Source organism: Pieris rapae, chromosome 2, assembly GCF_905147795.1.
Source record: "Pieris rapae chromosome 2, ilPieRapa1.1, whole genome shotgun sequence".
Taxonomy (NCBI): Eukaryota; Metazoa; Arthropoda; class Insecta; order Lepidoptera; family Pieridae; genus Pieris; species Pieris rapae.
In genome coordinates this window covers 10,235,624-10,255,858 of record NC_059510.1, presented here as the reverse complement: position 1 = coordinate 10,255,858, position 20,235 = coordinate 10,235,624, and the positions used below count along the sequence as shown (strand labels likewise).

The following is a 20,235-nucleotide window of genomic DNA, read 5'->3' as shown; positions in this document are numbered from 1 at the left end:
TTCGGTTGAACTAAGTCAAAAGCTCTACTCTGGTTGAGTTCCAAAAGATGTTGAATCGCTTGATTTCTCTATCGATTCAACATTCCTTCGCGTATCTTTGCGTGTGTGTGTGAAAGCGTTCTCACGCCTTTAACTCTGTATAGAACCAAATTCATGACTAAAAATAAATTCTATTTTATTAATATAATGCAATTATATCTTGAAATTAATTAATAAACAAGACTTTACCCTTTAAATTTGAAATTCTTGCAAGCTGCGCACACGCACACAAGCTTTTTGTCCGCCATTTTGATTAACCGTACGCTATGTATTTACGAACAAAGCCGTCAGATGCGAGCGGGACGCGGGTGCGCGTGATCATACCGGACGATATATCGTTTAAAACGTGTTTTACCGCTAAAATGACAAAAACAAGAGTGTTTTCTACATAACAACAATTCAAAAACAAAATGATGTGTCAGTTCTTACTTTTAGTTCCGTGAAGTGTGCATTATTAAGTGTCTAAACGATAGAAAGGAATAAAACAAATGTGTGTGATCCATGTGTGAATGTTGTGCTCCAAGATGTGGAACTTAATACCGGATTATGGGATTAAACTGTCCATGCTTCTCTTGCTCTCTATGCTAGCAGCGAGGATCCAAAGCGCCGAAGGTAAGTGATATTATTTAGTTATAACTTTAAGGCGAGAGCTTTTGAAAGCGCGTAACATATAACCCGGCTATGTTTTGTTGATACGCCGTTGCAGCGAGCTTTGCCTGCGTCGAGTACAATTCTACCTGGCCGCCTTATACCTTGGTTCTCACACTAGTACTTGTGTAACTAGTCGTTTTAAAAACGGGAGTGAAGTCTCATCGTGTTTTTATACATTTTAATTACACTGCCTCCGCTAGTGGTTACAATATTAATTACTAAGCTAAGCTGTAAACCAGCTTTCATTTTGCGCGTTGTTAACATTACATATAACATAAATTGTATTGCTATTAGTATTATGATGGTTAAAGAAACGTTTATTGCACTTAAACTTAGAATAATTATCAACTTAAAAGTTATATTTTGTGAATGTACCTTCGATAAATTTTGACATCGTCGACACTTAAGAAGTAATAATTAAATTTAGCATTCTAGTATCCGTATAGGGGTCAATTCTAAAGACATTACGTATTACCAAGGACATTAAGCATTAGATTTTAAAGATAAGAACAACAGTTCAATTCTACACAACCCATACGAGCGTCTATGTAAGAACAGAATACAAATCGAGCATTCTCTGTTTTTGTATTCCAAACACTTGCACACGATTTCTGTACCCGAGTCTTAGGCTTGTCTTTTTGAATATTGAACAGGAAAATTGCTATTTTATTTTGTTAAAGAGAGCTTTTGTGTGGGAGAAAGTGGATGTTTTAGGATTCGTGCGGCGTTTATATGTAAACTATGGCATATAGCTTTCTACGTTATAAATGTTATTAAAGTCCAGGTAAACTTTTTTAAAACACACTTTAGAACGCTGTTCAATTATTTAGTTAATATAATCATATCATAGGTTTTTATTTAGAGATCAGAAAAAAGATATTTCTTAAAGCCATCGCAATATTTTCTCCATTCAAGTTAAGCTTCTGTCTGAACAACATTTATTTAATCACAAAAAAGGAATACTTCAACTAAGGTCCCCTTAATAAGTATACTATGGACTATTTTTAATTTATTGCATTCTATTCCCACTTCGCATTCGGCTAACGGTCCTTTCCTCCTACTTACATAATCAACATACTGATAATTGGAAATAAATTGCAACCTGTTTAAAAATCCCGTCGTGTTGGGTTACAACGAAACGTTATGCTTGTTGAACAAACATGGCTGTCCAATTTAAAAACAATCTCAATTATTGTTCAATTGTCCGCTGTCAGCAACTGGGGACACAGTTTATACATTTGCAAAAAGACGCTTGACAATTTACATACTGCATTACAGAAACAAATACTATAACCAAATATTTCGTTTCGTAATTTGAATTTTGCCTAAAAATTGAATTATTTTTGATAACAGACGTTACATTAAAGCGAATCATAAAAACGTTATGCATGACAATATGCGCTGAATTCGCCATGTGTGCCTGTCCTTGTGCCCCTATCGAGCAAAAAAAAAAAATAAAGGGCGGCCATTATAGCCGTATTGTGCTCGGGCGGTATCCTCAATTCAGAGTTGCCAGGGGCGAATATGTGCGCTTTGGTTTTTTTTATTAAGTAATTGGCTTTATTAAAACCGCATATTATTTTAAACTACTTAAAACATATTATAAACTTATTATATGTATATATATTTGTATTTGAATGTTTTATGTGATATTTGAAGATTAAATTTGTTTTTATTACTTATTTAAATATTTATTTCATTAACAAGAACTAACTTAGTTTAGATTTTCAACAAAATTGCCTATTTAAAGTTTTTAACTTCCGTCCTTATTGTTAAAAAAATTATTTAAATTTTAATCTAACACTAAATATTAGTTTCCATAATACCATAACTAACGATACTAAATTCATATCTCGTATTCAAGAACTTGAATACGAGATTACTTACATAGATTTTACCTTCATTTAAACATCTAATGACAAACAACTAACTTATTAGACATTGCAAGGATCTATCATTTAAAATACAGTTTAGGACTAGTTCAAACGCTAGTGCTCATAGAATTATATATTGCACAAGAAACCAAAATGACTAGTGTATCTCAACGATTGCCTATTAAGTATTTGTTGTGTGTAAAGGACAAAATATTTTTGCGTGAAATAAAGTGATATTTTATTAGTTTAAGATCATACATAACTAACGTTTGACCAGTTTCAGCAAGTTCATGTATATATGTATAAATGAAATGGACAAACTGTTGGATTCATAAATTTCTTCACGTCATTCTTAACAAGTGTATATTTAACCCTAGTCGCCTTGCGCGTATAAATCCTAAGTGAGTCGCCAATTTCTCACTTATTTAGCATTTGAAGACTATGTCAAACCAATTTGAACCTTATGTACTTAGCATTAAGCTTTAGAAATTTTCTCCTTTCCGTCAATTGAACATTACTGGAATCCTATTCCTCATTGATCGTGGAGAAGTGTCGACACCGAACTTGGTGTAGAATTTCAAATTATTTATATTATGAACATATTTTATGCGAAAGCAATTCGACTTAGGGTCCTTCAAGAAAAGAGCGTACCAATTCTTAAAGGGCCTGCAACGCACTCGCGAGCCCTCTGGCATTGAGAGTATCCATGGGCGGCGGTATCACTTCAGGTGAGCCTCCTGCCCGTTTGATCCCTGTTCTATTAAAAAAAAACTAAATATTAACAACCATTTAAAACTAAAACAACGGTTTTGAAGATAAAAAACTGCCAATAAAAGATTATAGTCTGTAATTATTACAGCACTTGACGTTATGTGTCAAATATGACTAATCAGTATTAGAAAAAGGGCATTTGAAATACCGGTTGCAATGATCGATTTATGTGCAAAACGATTCAATAAATACCGATTATCAATGTCCATACTTCCATATAGGGAGGATATACAGACCACCAACGCTAACTTAAGAACAACTTACAAAATGCCTACTTTGGCCGCTTGGAAGCTTTAAGACGTTATTAACATATATATACTGAAAAAACGCATATATCCTGTATTGTCAAGGTATCAATACAATTACTAATATATAAATGGACTGTTACCCTCCGATTTCATTTCTCAATCTCGTCATAAAAATAAAGACTTTTGGGTCGGTTTCCTTACGATCTTTTCCTTTACTTTTTGAGCGAATGTTAAATACTCATAACCGGGGATCAAACCTACGACCTCAGGTAAAAGACTCGCACGATGCCACAAAATACATCAAACCTTTTTATCTTGGTTAAACCTCGTTTCAAATATAGCCATTATATTCTACAAAAAGTATAATACTAATTCAATCCATTTAAACTGTAGCATATATACATGCAAATATAGATGTGGAATTAAACCAAAGAGGTCGTATAAAGCAGGGATGATAAGTACCAATCAATTGAAATATTAATGATGGCAACCCAGTAACGATGAAGCGGTAAGGATTGCACATATAAAACTTTATTAGATCCTGTATTAACCAATAAAGATAAAACTCGAGTTTCATTAATCCTTGCTTATCTTTACCGCTACCTATTCGAGATTTTACTTCTTCAGGATTAAATGTATGAGGTTAATTGCTGTACTCAATTTGGTAACTGCGGTTCGTAATAAAAATATTTTGAATTATTTTGAAATTTTATTTACTATACTGACAGAAGTGACGGGTCTTCCGTTTCTTTGTACTTACATGAAATTAAAATGGACTAATTTATTGAAGAAATTTATGAAAACCATACACAATTTTAAATATTTAATAATGTTAAGATAAAAAGTGATCAGTGTAAGGAGCACGTAATGACAAGAATCAGAAAGGTAATGCTTAAGTATGGCCATGTTGAACGAATGAATGAGAAGCTAAGAAGGAATAAAGAAGGCAACTGAGAATGGTGGAGTTGGATTGGGTAGGGTAGGCAAATCCAGAAGACTAGGGTAGATGAGACGATAAAAGAACCCATAACAGACGAGCATGTATGGTGAATGATGGTGGAATTGTGGTCACTCTTTCCTTGAGAAAAAGGAGTGTAGATATAAATAAATAAATAATAAAACATAGATATTATTCAATACAGCACCTATAAAAAATATAGGGGCGTCAATAAAACCTTTTGAGGTTATGTTACGACACGAAGATGTTTTTTATTATGTATGGGAAAAATAAGTTTTCTCATGCGAAAGTGCGCTATTGTATTTTAATATATGTTCGTTAGCCATTTTTGTATGTTGTAAATTATGTTTTTCAATAGTTAATTGCGCGGGAATGATTCCATTCCGGTAATGGATTTTTTGTTCAACGGATAAATTATTATGAAATTCCATGTTCGTTCCATTTGACGTTAGTAGTATTACACATTCTTGTGTATTTAGCTTTATTCATCGTTATACAATCTTTTTCAACGATGCGGACGTCTAATCGCCATCCATTTTGGTCAAGCCAAACCCGACACCAAACCAGTCCTGCATCCGCGGTCGTGTTTGCGTAAGCCCAGAGCAAACACGCCGAGATAAGGCCAGGTAACATTTGTGGAGTCACTGAATTTAGAAATGTGAACAATCTTTTCATTTTTAACCGCTTCTATTTCACACAAATGTCATAATAATGAAGCCTTTTTATTTCCTCATCATTGATTGCCATTGCATAATAAATGTGCATGCAGATATGTCTGTATTTTTGCTAATATTGTTCCAAACCATAATGCTTATACATTGACATAACTTGATTTCATCAGTATAATCGACACAGGTTTGCCGGGAATAGAAGGAACGATCCGTATTAACTGCTAAGTTAGCAGATAAGAAATTGAATGATATTTGAATAGAAAATTGGTTTCCCGTTTTAATATTTTATTTTGGATATTTCCAACATATTTACTGTCATCATGATGGGCAAGGTCGAAGCCGCGCTGGCAGAAGGAGGATGTCGGTGCTCGACATGGACGGGAGTGGCCAGCGTAGAACACCTGATGCGTTTGACAAAGAATAAGAAGTATGATAAGCTACCGCCAACCTCTAGTAGTCGAGAGGCAAGAAGATTTTTTATTTTACTACTAGAGCAGTGTTGGCTTAGTGGCTTCAGTGACCTGACGTCGTAGGTTCGACCCCCGGCTGTTGTTGATCTATGTGCGCTATATCTAACATTCGCTGAAACGGTGAAGGAAAACGTGAGGAAACCGGCCTAGACCCAAAAAGGTATGCGTGAGGAGACTGAAACTTGCCAATTAAGTTGACGAATGATCATGAATACTGAGGCCCAGAACTAAAAAAAGTAGCGATTTTTTTACTAACATACAACGTCGATTCTTTAACTACTAAAACTATTACAAGTTTTGTAGTGTACATAGTGCTTAATCTGAATTCTGAAGGCTCAAGTGCGAACATATAGTGTAAGCATTACGTTTTACATACGATTATCCGGAAAGATCACAGACTAAAATCTTTCGTTTAAGTAATAACTCACTTGATATTAAACTCTCAGTGAGGACTCGCAAGTGCGTTGCCGGAATTTTAAGATTTGGGAAGTCTTTTCTTGAATAACCTTTCCTTACTTTACAAAGTTACAATACAACATAGTTAATATTACAAGTACACTTCAAGTTATGGTATAAACACGATTCTTATATAGTGAATATATCCTATGGCAACTGTTATTATTAATCTGTGGTATCCCGAGAAACGCTGGGAAGTGTTTACAGAGTGTGTGTGAGTTATCGGTCAGTTTGCTTTAACAATAAGCTGCGCCTGCGCCGTTGTCACGAACCACAAACATTTTTGAAATGTTAGAGATAGGGTGACATGTTACTATACAAGCTTATACTCAATTGAAAAAATACTATCTATTATTTTACTTTTAATTCGCCCAACAAAATGTGATGGAATTATATATAGTGATAATTAAATGTAAAAATGGCTTACTATTATCACAGATTTAATTTTTCTTTCTTTATATAATTATTGATTTAATATGAAATATTAATGAATGTCAAGAAATATAGCTAAGAATGACACTCGCGAGTCTACAGTGAGGCTAATGGGTGCGTCCTGTTAGTCCTATTCAAATCGTTTTAGCGGTTTTTGTGAAAGCGGTATTCCATAAAATTGATAAAAAACGGATTGAACAGTAATGGGATAGGTCAACATTTGAGCTTTTATCATCTCTGAGCGGGTCATCGGTTCGATTCCCACGTATCATGTATCCAAATTGTATTGTATTGATAACTGAGAGTTAATATTAATACTTTCCAATGTCTTAAATTTCCCCTGTGTTTACGGGTAACAACTTTGTTCCACTCATACTGGACTGGATTAGACGAAAGACCAATAATTTTTTGACATTTGGATATCACTTACCATAGTGTCTTACTCCAAAGCGAGAAACATCCATTCCAAATAAAAATAATGCCAGCCGTTACGCCATACATAGTTAAAAATGTAATCGCAAAGTCACGGAAAACATGAGGAAAATGCATGCTTTCAGGTATACAAGTATATATTAAATTTAAACATTAAATGAGATTTTCTAATAGGCAAGTAGGTGATCAGCCTCCTGTGCACACACCGTTGATAAGAATCTAAGGCAAGACTTTTCTCACATTGTTTACTTCACCGTTGGAGCGAATGTTAAATACGCACATAGAAATACCGGTGCACAGCCGGGGATCAAACCTATGACCTCAGGGATTAGAATCGCACGCTGAAGCTACTAGGCCAAAACTGATCTACATATCTATACTATAATATTATAAAGAGGAAAGGTTTGATTTTTTGTTTGTTTGTTTGTATGAATTGAATAGGCTCCGAAACTACTTGGCAGATTTGAAAAATTCTTTCACTGTTGGAAAGCTACATCATTCCTGAGTGACATAGGCTATATTTCATTTTCAAAAAAATAGGCATCCTTACTAAAATTACGATAACATTAACATTTGTTTATTATTTGATACAATTCTAACAGATGGCGCTGAGTTAAAGGTAGTAGTTTGGCAAGACGACGTTTGCCAGGTCAGCTAGTATTCTATATATCAATACAAAATTGAAGAGTAGATGTTAATAATATATATCATACCTTGTATTACCTCTATTAATAACCTTAATTAAAATCACATAAATATATTTTCTGCATTTTATCACCGCACGCATTAAAACCAATAAACTGGATCGTATATTTCAATTTACAGTTTCGTGAGTAGGTCAGTTTGCGGTGTCTCAGTCCTTGATGTTATCTAAAATTAATTCAACAAGGTCTTAATTGCATTATATTTTATGTGAAATGCATTGTTGTACCGAAAGTGCACTAAGTAGCTGCCGGTGTAGTGAACCGAACATTTCCTGAACCACGCCGAACAATATTAGATATTGAATAATGTTTTCTGTCTTGTTCTTATCATTAAACGATAAAGTTAATTAAAAAGTACAAGAACAAATACAGTAAACGTCGAAATTCAACACAGTCCGTGATTGAATCTCAGACTTGACTCAGAGTCGAGACTAAAGATATTATCATTGAAGAATCTAATTAATTTTAGGTTAGTTAAGTCGAAAGACTAAATTTAAATGTCAGTTCCATCTACCTCAGACATTCCATCATCCTAACTTCCTTTCAGAAAAGTCACCTATAGCTAGATAGAACATTCTGATAAACGACTAGGTTTTATATCACACTTTGAAATCGATTTTCGTTTAGTTTATAATTTAATTGTTTTTTTTTTAATATCTCGTAGTGTATTTCAATAGTATGTTTGCCTATAAAAGTATTTCACATTAATAGTTGTAACGATAAAAAAAGAAGCGGTTAACCAGTAGATTATAAATACCGGGCAACCATGGATGGTGAAATCGATTTGGGTAGTTGCATACTTGGACCAAATCCAGAAGGTACTTGAGAAGGGAACTTCTAGAAGTTTATAGCCCCAAACCGTGGGTACGAGCAAGTCTATGTCTATGGTCTCTGCCTACCTCTTTAAGCCTGATAAACTACTATTTCGCTTTAGAAAGGTTAAAAATATTTGATTGTACAGTGTAACGGTATAATCAAGAACACATTAGCGATCATGCCATCAATCACGAGGGATAGCGTAACAAAGAAATATGCTTTTGTCTTGAGAGCTATTGTATTGATATACAGCTTGTGCGCTATTAATCGGTATTGTCAGGGGTTTGATTTCTTGAAACAAAATCGCAGAGCACTATGATTAATCACATTGCTCATTGCCACATGTAAACATTACTTTTAGAACAGTTGAATTTGTTTTTCAATTTGTATATGTTACAAATACCTTATATATTTTTAATGTTAAAAAATGTTCGTATTTCGATCATTCGTAAATCGTTCAACCTTAGAAATTTACATTAACTAAGTATATTCATGTACGAAAATCGTTTTATTGTGATCATATCAAGAACGACTACAATGTAATGTTAATCTGAAGTATTATTCTAATGTAAGTGGCAATTTTGTCTTTCTTGACAATTAAGATTTTTTTTACCGAAAACAGTAATTTAAAACATAATGAAAAACTAAATTCCAAATAACCCCCATAACAACGTTTCCCCTTGTGGGGCGTGGACCCACGTTGGTAAACATTGATAGACAGTACATATTACAATGTTCCAAATTTTATTCATTCGACCACACAAGCGTCGAGACGGTGTGCCCTACTTGGTAATTATTTCATAATCCAATTAGACCTGTAGCGTTTGGAAGTGATATGCAAATTAGAGCTTTATTATTTGGAAATAAATGTCAAATTTAAAAATTTTCATCTCAGCGTAGATTGCTATTTACACCTGTGTTTAACCTCTGAACGTTGTATTAATGTAATGAGAAATGTTGTTTAGTATCATCACAGTATTAGATATACTGAACGTTAAGTCAACAGAACCGTGGAATCAGCTACCCAACTAAGTACTTCCGAACCAATGCAATTTAAGATTCAAGAAATCAGCGTATAAATATCACGTCTGAGGAACATGCCTGCTTTTTTTTATACAAAAAAATGTGTGTGTGTTCAAAGAACACAAGTCAAAAGTGAAACTTCTTTGTAAATTAATTATTACTAAGGTAAAATCCCCAATAGCTGATCATGTATCAGTATATGATCACAATGTATACTTGTAAATGATGATGTAAATACATAAAAAATTTTAAATCTGCGTTAACTGCACAAAACGTTATGCGATAGTATTGCAATCTAAAGTTCTAATATGTAACTACTTAATGAATACGTCAACCAATAGCGTGTATTTTTTCTCCATCTTCCTTTCTCACTCTCTCAATCTTTCTCAATATAGATCTCTCTCACCTCTCGCTCCATGGCACTGTGCGTGACGCTACGTTCGCCCTCTCACTCTGCCTCAATCGCTCTCTCCCTTTTCATCGATAAAAACGCTGCATATCTTCGTGACGCTAATATTATTATTATTGCGTTTTATCCGTAAAAAAATACAGTAATGCGCCTAAAGTAGTTATATTTCAAAAATTCTTTATTCTGGCAACGCTTTCTGAGTCCTCAGGACGTCATTCCGACCAAGTTAATATTACGCCTACAAAATTGTAAATCACTTTTATATTCCTAATGCTTATAACCCTGTCCTCACTTCGGTGAAAGGGTCATATTTCACAGTCTATTACCATAACATCGTCTTAATTATACTGGATATAAGATCGACTTTCTAAAGAGTATTCAATATATTGAAAATAATATTAATCTAGTATTGTGTAATTAGCTTTATGTCCAACACAAATAAATATAAAATTTTCTTTAACTATATATACGTACTAATAATTAACGATTTATTAAAATACGATACTTATTGCTGTGGTGTCATTGGTACCATCTAAATCTTTAAGTTGAATCATTAATCGTTAATATTTCAATTGGTATTTTATTTAATTTATTAATAGCCACAATCTAAACAAAGGACTTGAATAGAGACATTTCCTGTGAAAATCTTATATAGGCAATTTAATTAAATCGCTTTGCCTATATTTGTATAGAAATCTCCATTTACGTTCACAATAACCACTTCACGATTTCTATAATGTAATGACGAGTGGTATACAGTTATCCATTGTTATATTATTATTGCAAATTCTGATTTATAAATATATACATAGTTTTAATATATAATATAAGAATGAAGTTAATTTCTTCATTAAATAGAACAATATCGTATTAAGCATTATTAATAATAAAAATGGAAACGCGGAAAAATAAGTTTGGGCTCAGAACTTGATAGAAATAGTAGCAAACTGGCAGACAAGAGAAGATCTGGAGAGGTTTGGAGTAGGGTTTCCCAATAGCCATAGCCACTATCATCTATTAAATGAAATGAAATTAACGATAAGGAAATTAAATAAAACGTGTGATTATGAACACGCGTAAGAGACACTTCTTTGGCGTATCAAGATAAAAATCAAGACAAAAAATAGTTTGTAGAAAAAAGGGCAGTAATACTTAATAGAAAAAAGGTATTTAATTCATTGAAAGTTTTATTATAACTGATTACACATCACAGCGGATTAACCGATCACAAAAAAATGACTATTGCTAACTTCAAAGTGCGCGCGCGCATCGTAAAAATTTACTCTCGTCATTTTTCCCTAACAAACCAAAAGAAGTACAATTTCAAAAGGCTATATTAAAGACATTTTGTTAAGAATGAAAATACATTCATATTTCTAACTTCAGTGCATTCGGCTACTAACAACATTTGTCAAGGAACCATCTGGAGCGGGGACAATCTGTTTCCATCGGTTTCTTTCCAGCGCTTCCACTGTATAGTTGTAAGGACGATGATTTAACTTGATCGGTGGATCCAGTTGGTGAATGGCCACATGATCTTCTTCTATGTCCAACCGCGATCAGTTTCTCCAAGTTCTAATCGCCGCGGCGCCTCATCAGCTATTAGTGTTGTAATAATTTTGAGGGAGAGATTTATAATTGAACAATTGCGTGACTGATCAAGGAGAAAGTTCGAAATGAACGCACGCCACCTCCCGTCTTGTATGGGAAATTAATAATTGATATGAATTAGGTTAGCTAGCGTCTTAGGTGAGGGGTATCAGGTTCGATTCCCGGTTGGAGTGCAACTTTATTTAACTTTAAGTTTGTTCGCCTTTTGTAAGGTTGTACGGTACCGGGCGAGTGTTTATTTAATTGTAAAAAAAATCGTACATCGATTTTTCAAGATATGCATAGGCATCAAACCTAAGACAGGAGACGGGAGATTGGGATGTATGTAACATTATATCAATAGGATGGCAGTTACAAGTGGTTGGAATTATTTAGTTTAAAGCAATTTACTATCAGCGCATTTAATAATGATCAAAAATATATTCCTGTCACAATCCCTATGTATATCGTTTCTCTTAATATCGTATCGTAAGCAATTAGCTCCCTAAAATCCTTAATATTTACTATTAAACCTTTGCTTTTTAAAAAACAATGAAACTTGTTCTCGTCAGAATCTATTTACATACAAAATTGAAATATTTCGACAGCATATTGAATGCGGAGGGCAATTTATCCAAATAGACTAGTTTGGACACGCGATCTGACTCATGGTTTCTCAGAAACCGGATATTACTTTTTATTTTGAAGTAACTGTTTCCGCCATTGATTTTTGGGACTACATATTTCTTTCAATTTTTTTTAAATAAAGCATCTAATGATTCATGATCTTTATTAACAGTTTTACTCAGAGTCGTTGCTAAAGTAGCGGTTAAGTTTTAACCAATTTTTATATATAAGTTTACTATATCCAAAATTTAGCTGTCTTCAGTTAGAATTACGTTCAATATTTTTTAAGAAATAATAAATTATGCAATACAGCTCAAAAATGCATTATAAGGTATGCATCTGTCTCTTTTCATCAAATCGTAAACACAATTTGTAAAAAAGAGACGGAATAGTTACTATGCAATTTTTTATTATTTATTTAAACTTTATTAGCATTAGTATTTAGACTAATAAAGTTTCTTAGGGATATTCTTAGGGATTCCAAATAATATCAAACTATGCATATTAAACAACAGTGCAAAGATGGTAACACCAAATGCATAATCTCGTCGCGCGCCGAACACCTGCGCAGACGCACCCGGCGCAATCTCAGCGGGTAGGGCGCAGGTATACGGGATACTATTTTGAAGGACGCCGGTCGTAAAATTTTGAAACCAACAAAATGTTCATTGCTATATTCAGACACATTTTAAGACAGAAGCAATTCTTAAAAGCGTTTATAGTTTTAGTTATTATATGTATTGTATATGTGCATATTGTATGTATGTACTTTTGTGGATTACTAGGAAATCGCGGCCTATATTTTTGTATTTGTTGAATTGAGTCTGGTCTTCAAACAAATTCTTAGCAAATAAAGCAGGTATTTGTTTTATAATGAATGTAACTCAAATGTGTTGCTGAAATATGTATTATAATAAACAACATTGAGTGTATCTTATTTTACTTGAAAACAATCACATTCATCCTTTCTTTTATAATCTAAAATGTTATAAAAATTTCGAATTAAAATTTAAATGGCAGGTCAAAATAGTGTCTTTTCCACATACTAACAAACAAATTAAATGAAACAGTTAACACATAATATATAATTAATGATCTAATGAATTTTATTCAAGAAATATAATTTCGTATGTTCGTCGGCTCCAGCAGTGTTTTTATTTTATTATTGAGTTGACGTCCCATACATCAGGCCCTGATGGAGGTTGTAATTGCGAATATAGCCATAAGTGATGACCTTGTGTGTCCGTTTACCCGATTTATTTTATATTAACAACTTAGCCATACTCTTAAATTGTCCGTTTGAAGCCACACATTAATGTCCGCTACTTCAATCGTGACTGCTCGGTAGCGGTGCAATTCCCTCGCACACCAGATGTTAAACCCCGGTAATTATTGTACGAATGTATCATTATCACTGAATCGTAAAGTATCTATTTTTCTCGTCAACTGTCTTGGGTATATTGCTAAATTCAAGAAGGTTCTCTTTGGTTTTGTAATTCGTTTTTATTGCATTAGCTACCTCCGCGCATTTAGATTTTTTTTACTTTTTCATTGACAGCCAACTTAGCAATCAAAAAGCTTAGCCGTTCAATCAATAGCCTAGATATTTAACTAAACAGCGTCGTTTAAGTGAAACCTAAAAGATATTCAGCCAGTTGATGAAACAGCGAGGCAAATGACTTGGACGGATGACGTTTCATTATTTTCCTTGCCTGTTGGTAGATTAAATTTAGTTTTTCTTTCTGGTTATAGCATCGAAACTCTTAAACTGTCAATATTGCGCCGGCAAACCACAAATTTGATGGTGTTTTGTAAAGTAAGACAATTGTGAATTTAGCTATGACTGATTCAGCAATTTAATTTTTGATTAAATATCGTATCACTGTATCGTGGTAATGGCCTCAGTCAGCCAGTTTATTTAATGTTGTAACAAACGCAACTGCTGAATATCTTTCAGACCATTAGTTAAACAGCGTTATTTAGTCAAAAAGCTAGGCTTTTAATACAACGGTTAAGAGTGACTGCGTTCACTATTACAGAAAAAGAAAACTGATTTTGGGACAAATTCTCAATAAATTTTAATTTAAATATACAACTCAAAAGCGAGTGTAAATAAAAAATATTATTCTAAAATCCTGCCAAGATATGTTAAACTCATAGACTTTGTTCAAAGTACTCAACCCAAACGGTTAAAGATTTATAACCCAGAAAACAATAACGCAAAAATGGTTATTGAAACTTAAGAGCAGGTAATGAGTCGATTTTATGATGCTCTCCAATCAATAGAAGGATGTCCTTCCGGTACTTGCAAGTGGGTTTGTAAACATTTTCAATGTATGTACTTTGAAAATCATCGTAAGCAAATCAGTCGTGTCACTGAGGGTATAAATCTTGTATGTAAAAGTATTTAAATAGATGTGCGATGCTAGCTTTTTATCAAAAACTATTATAAAACAAACAAAAAAACTATTATAAATAAAGATTGTTGAATATTATAATCGTAAACACCCGTTACGTGTTGTACATAATATATTATATATGTAAAATAAAAACTAATAAGTCGACAACTTAACTGTGAACATCTTAACATTAAAGAATGAAAGTGGGCGAGTTTTTTATGTGGCAATTTTCTTAAATAAATAAATAGCTTTTCTATTAGCATATACTTTTTATTGAGGGTTAAGCCTAAAAAAACATTTCTAATTAATAAAAATTAAAACTAAACCCTAAATTAATAATACGAGATCAAAAAAAAATGATTTCATAAAGGACGACAACGCACTTGCGAGCCTCCTGCCCGCTTGCGTCCTGTAACATAAAAAACACGAAAACAATTTACTTATAATTAATTTAAAAAAATAAGAACGGTAATTACCGTCCGTATCTATATTTTATTTCTTGCCACAAACATATAGTATATTTATATCACAAATATACAGAGAGAATATCAAAAATTCAGATTAAACAAATTAATGTTGGTCAAACACTTATAAAAACCTTCGATTTATGATATATTTGCGTACAACACAAAGATAGCCATTCTCCCACGGTCCACTTCCGCATGACATGTCGAGACTTGAACCCACTATCGCTTCCGCCGGACACCGCAACTACTGATACTTGTCATATCGTCTGATCCACTATACATGTCGGTACTTGTTGAATCTTTATCAAATCCAAATTATTAACCTCTTAATATTTTGACGGTTAAAGTTTCGGTAAATTTGGTGAATTACGGCTCGATGTTAACAGTCCCAATTCATTTTCTATCGTTCTTTAAAACTTGTTTGTAGTACCCCAAGTAATATTAAGAAGGTACATACATGACTTTAAAATAAAAATTGCAAGCCCATTATTGCATGGTTCATCAGTAATGAAATATGTACTAAAAGAAATAAGAGCTGTTTAAAGGCAGATTCTTAAGCGACCATAGTTTTTTGTTGGTACCTACAAAAAAAATATTTGCCGGCATTGGCCTGAATTGTTTTGCATGTCTGTACATAATATTTTAAGTTCCGATGCTCTTTATAAACATTAATTAATAATTTATGTTAAATTAATAATTTATGTTGTTCAATAAATAATTTAAGTATTTCCGAACCAATTCGACTTAGAGGGTTTCAAGAAAAGAAGGTACCAATTCTTCTAGCAATGTGAGTGTCCATGGGCGGAGGTTATCACTTAACATTAGATGAGGCTGCCCATTTGCATTTGCGTGATAGTGCATGAAAAAATCGTCCTGGTTTTTTTTAACACAATAGTAGATAAAAATGATTCTGTATGATTTTTATCTTATTCTTAAAGACATACATTTTTGTCAAAAACCTATCTAGCTAAAGAATTACTAAACCACAAAGGTTTTTGTTACATAGGTGAATGTGGCCATAACATCAATTAAGCTGAAATAGAGCTTATGTCTTTAGAGTAGGATTCAAAATTAAATCTACCCTCCTAATCCGGTAAAATTTGGTTTCGAGAATGATTAATTAGTATATATTCCGCCCAGATCTGGTTTGATATTTATTGATATCATTAGTAAAATAATGATATTTTAGATTCAAGTGTGACGTATGGACCATACCAACTTAATATTTAGTCTAACCATACGGTATGTAATAAATATTAATTTTAATTACTATTAATAAAAAATAACTTTATTTGATAAAGTAACATACAAGAAATTCTATCACAATAATAATAATATTTTTATATACTAAAATATATTGGAATTTTTTTAAGTTACACTTTTGCGTGCGTTAGGGTGAAATGATGAGAGTATTTTTTTTCTATTGTTAGTGTCGTTTTTACTAAGGTAGGCTAAGGCGAAAGATGAAATTTTTGAAAAGATTTTGATTTTGTTACGCCAAAGAAAATCACATGCGTGTACATAAGTACTTACAGACAAGGTTCTTTTTAGGTGATATTTTCATGACCATATCCATTTTATGTTCCGTAATTTAATAATTACGTAGCTATAATTTTATAGTTATTGTTTATAGTATAGCGATTTGTATTGCATCTCTGTATCACTTGATCATTGTCACACAAAATAGTACCGGAACACAAATAACGGTAAAGTCGTGTCAAAGGTACCCCATGCTCCATAACACTGACATTTTATTCCACTATTTGTTTAAATAACAAGATAACGCTTAGATATTTCCTTGTAACTAACAACAAGCGACACAGGTTTTATAGCATACCTTTGATTATATAAAAAAACTGGCTATAACTTTGAAAACAATATTTCGTCTACGAATATTCTAAAGTTTAGTTTGTGACTAAATTGCCAGCCTAGGTCCTGAGAAGCTCTCAAGGGCTATTTCTTAGTAAATATAATAAAACAAAACACTTAGACCATTAGACTTGACTATAAAGATTTATGAAACGGATAACATAAGTACAATATAAGAAAACTGAAATGTATCTGTAATTAGATACTTAATAATTTATAGAAAATACTAAATTGTTACTGCTAAACAAAGTCAAAGTATTCCTGCCTTTACAAATATTTCCTCAGATCCACATTGATGAGGTGGAAAATGTCATCATAATTAGTGTCGGAGTTAGCTCCCGCTCCGACTTGACACACCAAATTGTTTGACGTATACACGAAGATTTCAATCTTGTTACAACTTCTGGGATAAAAAATTTGCGCTTCTATATTGGCAATATTTTAGTGTGTCTAATGTGCTTAGATGTCAATACAAGTGAATTCTTTTGAAATGTGTATTGCAGTGTTTGCTGATAGTAAGAACAGTGTTGTTCGTAAATTTCCACGCAATCCATTGTTCTTAAGCGTAAAGGTCAAATAAGCGTATCAGATGAATATTTAGAGGTAAAAGCTCGAGTATTTTCTCGTTTGATAGATAGGCGACTGGAGGAATACAGGCCAATAGTGCCATGGGAATTGAGAACTTTCTAATAATAAAATCATCGTAAATATCTCAAATGTTTTGTTTAAATTAAATGTTCAAACGTTTAATTTCGGACATAACACTAAAATTATGACTTGTTTTTTTTTAAATTACATTTAACAAAACAAGTAATTTTTTTATAAATATTTTTCTTTTATTTCTATCGTCTATTACTTCCTAGGAATCTGCCCCACTCTGCCATATGTCTGCTGTTTTCTTAATCTGGTATCCCTTCAATTAAAGTTCTTTGCTCGTTTTCTTCCACTGTTTTCCTTTACCGTTCAGAAGAATGCAAAATGCACATAGAAAATCCATAGAATCCAAGAATCGAGATGAGAGTCTTACTTGGTATCCTTTATTGATAGAATCTTTGTAGAAAAAAAAATTATCTTCCTAATTAAATAAGATTTTTCAAAGGAAGTAATTAGCGCATTTATAAGGCTACCTTATCTGTATTGTTCACGAAGTTAGCCCTTATGCCCTTTCTAGTATTGTTTAACTTAACAATAGTAATGTAAGTCTATTCAAAGATAATCTGTAGTCGCATACAATACAAAGATTCGCGCCAAAACGCCATGCCAACGCCTTGGGCTAAAACTATAGACTAAACATTCCTCCTTATTAATAAAAACAATTTGCACACTTTCGTCTCTTTCTGACGAATTGTGTTTACGCTGCGGTGAAAGGAGACAAAAAAAATACTTTAGTAAAGACCGTATTAGGTATTTGATTCGATTTTTTAATTTAATTATTCTACATAGTAGTCTGTGCGCCACTTATTTTGCAGAAGGCATGATCAACTAAGTTAGCTAGTTGATCTTGAATAGTAATACTGACGTCTGTAATTCCATTTTCTTTAAATTTTACACAAAGTAAAGATCATGAATAAACTAAAAACTATAACTGGATCCATTTCGTAAATTCTTTCAACATTAAAATACTTTATCTCTAAGTAACTTATTTTCTAAATATTTATCTATATTTCTTTGAAAACAACGTATTATTCACAAAAAGAATAATACTAACCGAGGCATCGTTTCAATAATTTGATGATTAGAAAGGGACAAATGTTATTCTTATGGTTGAAAGCACCCAGACCCTCGTGACGTCAGCGGCAGCTGCGCGTGCGCATCTCGCTCTAGCATCAACAAACGCATTGTCTGTCTCTCTCTTATCGATTTCGTTGAGGTTTTGTATCGGGACAGATGAGTTTATTGTTAACCGTTAAATGTTGATCAGTATTATGTCCTATCATTGTATTATTCTATGTTAATTCATAGACAACTAGAATTAACGAAAACGAACAATCCCAGGCTTTTTTACTATAATCGTAAATGATTGATGCGTGAAGGAAAACTCAAGAGACCCAGAATTTGATCCGTGTTAACCTGGATGATTACTTACATGACTCTTAGCAAATACCACTATTCTAAAGGCCCTTCATGCCAATCGAAAGATGTTATTAAAAAATATAACATATTATATTCTTCGCTTATTTCATTCAAAACCAATCCAACCACACCAGTTATGTCATATAGGTTTTTTATATGTATCGTTTTATTTCCACGCAAAAATTACAGTGAGAAATAAAACTGTAACTGCTTAATTGTGAGACCTAAAAACTTTCCCAAAAACATAAGCATTAATTAAGTATTAATCTCGGGGGACCGTTAGCAAACTGGTTGGGGACAAGTTGATACCATTATAATGTTATGTGCATAATTAGACGTCTTTAAGAAACGCGGCTTTGGAAATTATTAGACGCTAGCTCGCAAATAACATTTCTATGCCACTTCTGTATGCAATATATGACGGCTGTTCTGTAACTATATTACGGCTTATATTATAAAAGCCGTCATATAGTAGGTACATAATAAGGCTGCGCACCAATGGACTTTCTTTGCGCGCTTAACATTGGTTCTAAGGGAGAAATGAAAATCATTTATCTATGCGTTCATAAAATTCTAAACTCTCAAAACATCTTACTTCTCTCCCCTACGTAACCATGAAAATGAATTGTAAAAAAACGTAACAAAAACTTAACATGATCAGCGGCGAATTTAAAAAAAATCGGATATGCCACACGTGGCTATATGAACTGGTCTGCGACATTAGACTTTATTACCATATAAATAAATATCAATTTTAAAAGCTCCTTCAAGTCAAAGGTGGTATAAAAAGTTTGTTTTATACATATAATCCCATTGTAAAACATTAATACATTTATTTATTTATATTCGTAAAGTTAAACATAATATTATAAATGAAAATACATATCTAATTAATAAACAAAGCCAAAACAGCTTGTAAAAAAGTAGTGCCATCTAGTGTCTACAAAGAAAATCACAGATTAGTAGTTAAGAATTCAAACACTTAAAGGAGTAAGAAATTATTATATTTAGCGTTGATACTAAAATAATATATGTTTTCTAGTAAATCAAAGAATTACCAATTAAGACATACCATACAATAGCGATATCAGAAGTTTTTGTATGCAATTTTCCAGAAGTTTTGATCCAATATTCTAACGATGGATCTCACATGTGTGAGTTAAAATGTAACGGAAATGCTCAAATGGGTTTATAATTAGGAAGAATGGGGTTGGTTTTTTGTCTAGCTATAAACTGTTATTGATCGAGGTTGTTTA

General features: G+C 32.7%; 1 protein-coding gene across 2 annotated transcripts in view; it reads left to right on the top strand.

Moving 5' to 3' along the window:
• The first annotated feature begins 340 nt into the window (after positions 1–340).
• LOC111000675 (neurogenic locus Notch protein) overlaps positions 341–20,235 on the top strand; it is a 117,973-nt gene continuing 98,078 nt past the window's right edge. For both annotated transcript variants that reach the window (XM_022270219.2, XM_022270218.2), the window contains exon 1: positions 341–651. In XM_022270219.2, coding sequence (XP_022125911.2) covers positions 549–651 — 103 coding nt within the window. In that variant the 5' untranslated portion in view covers positions 341–548. The remainder of the gene's footprint in view (positions 652–20,235) is intronic.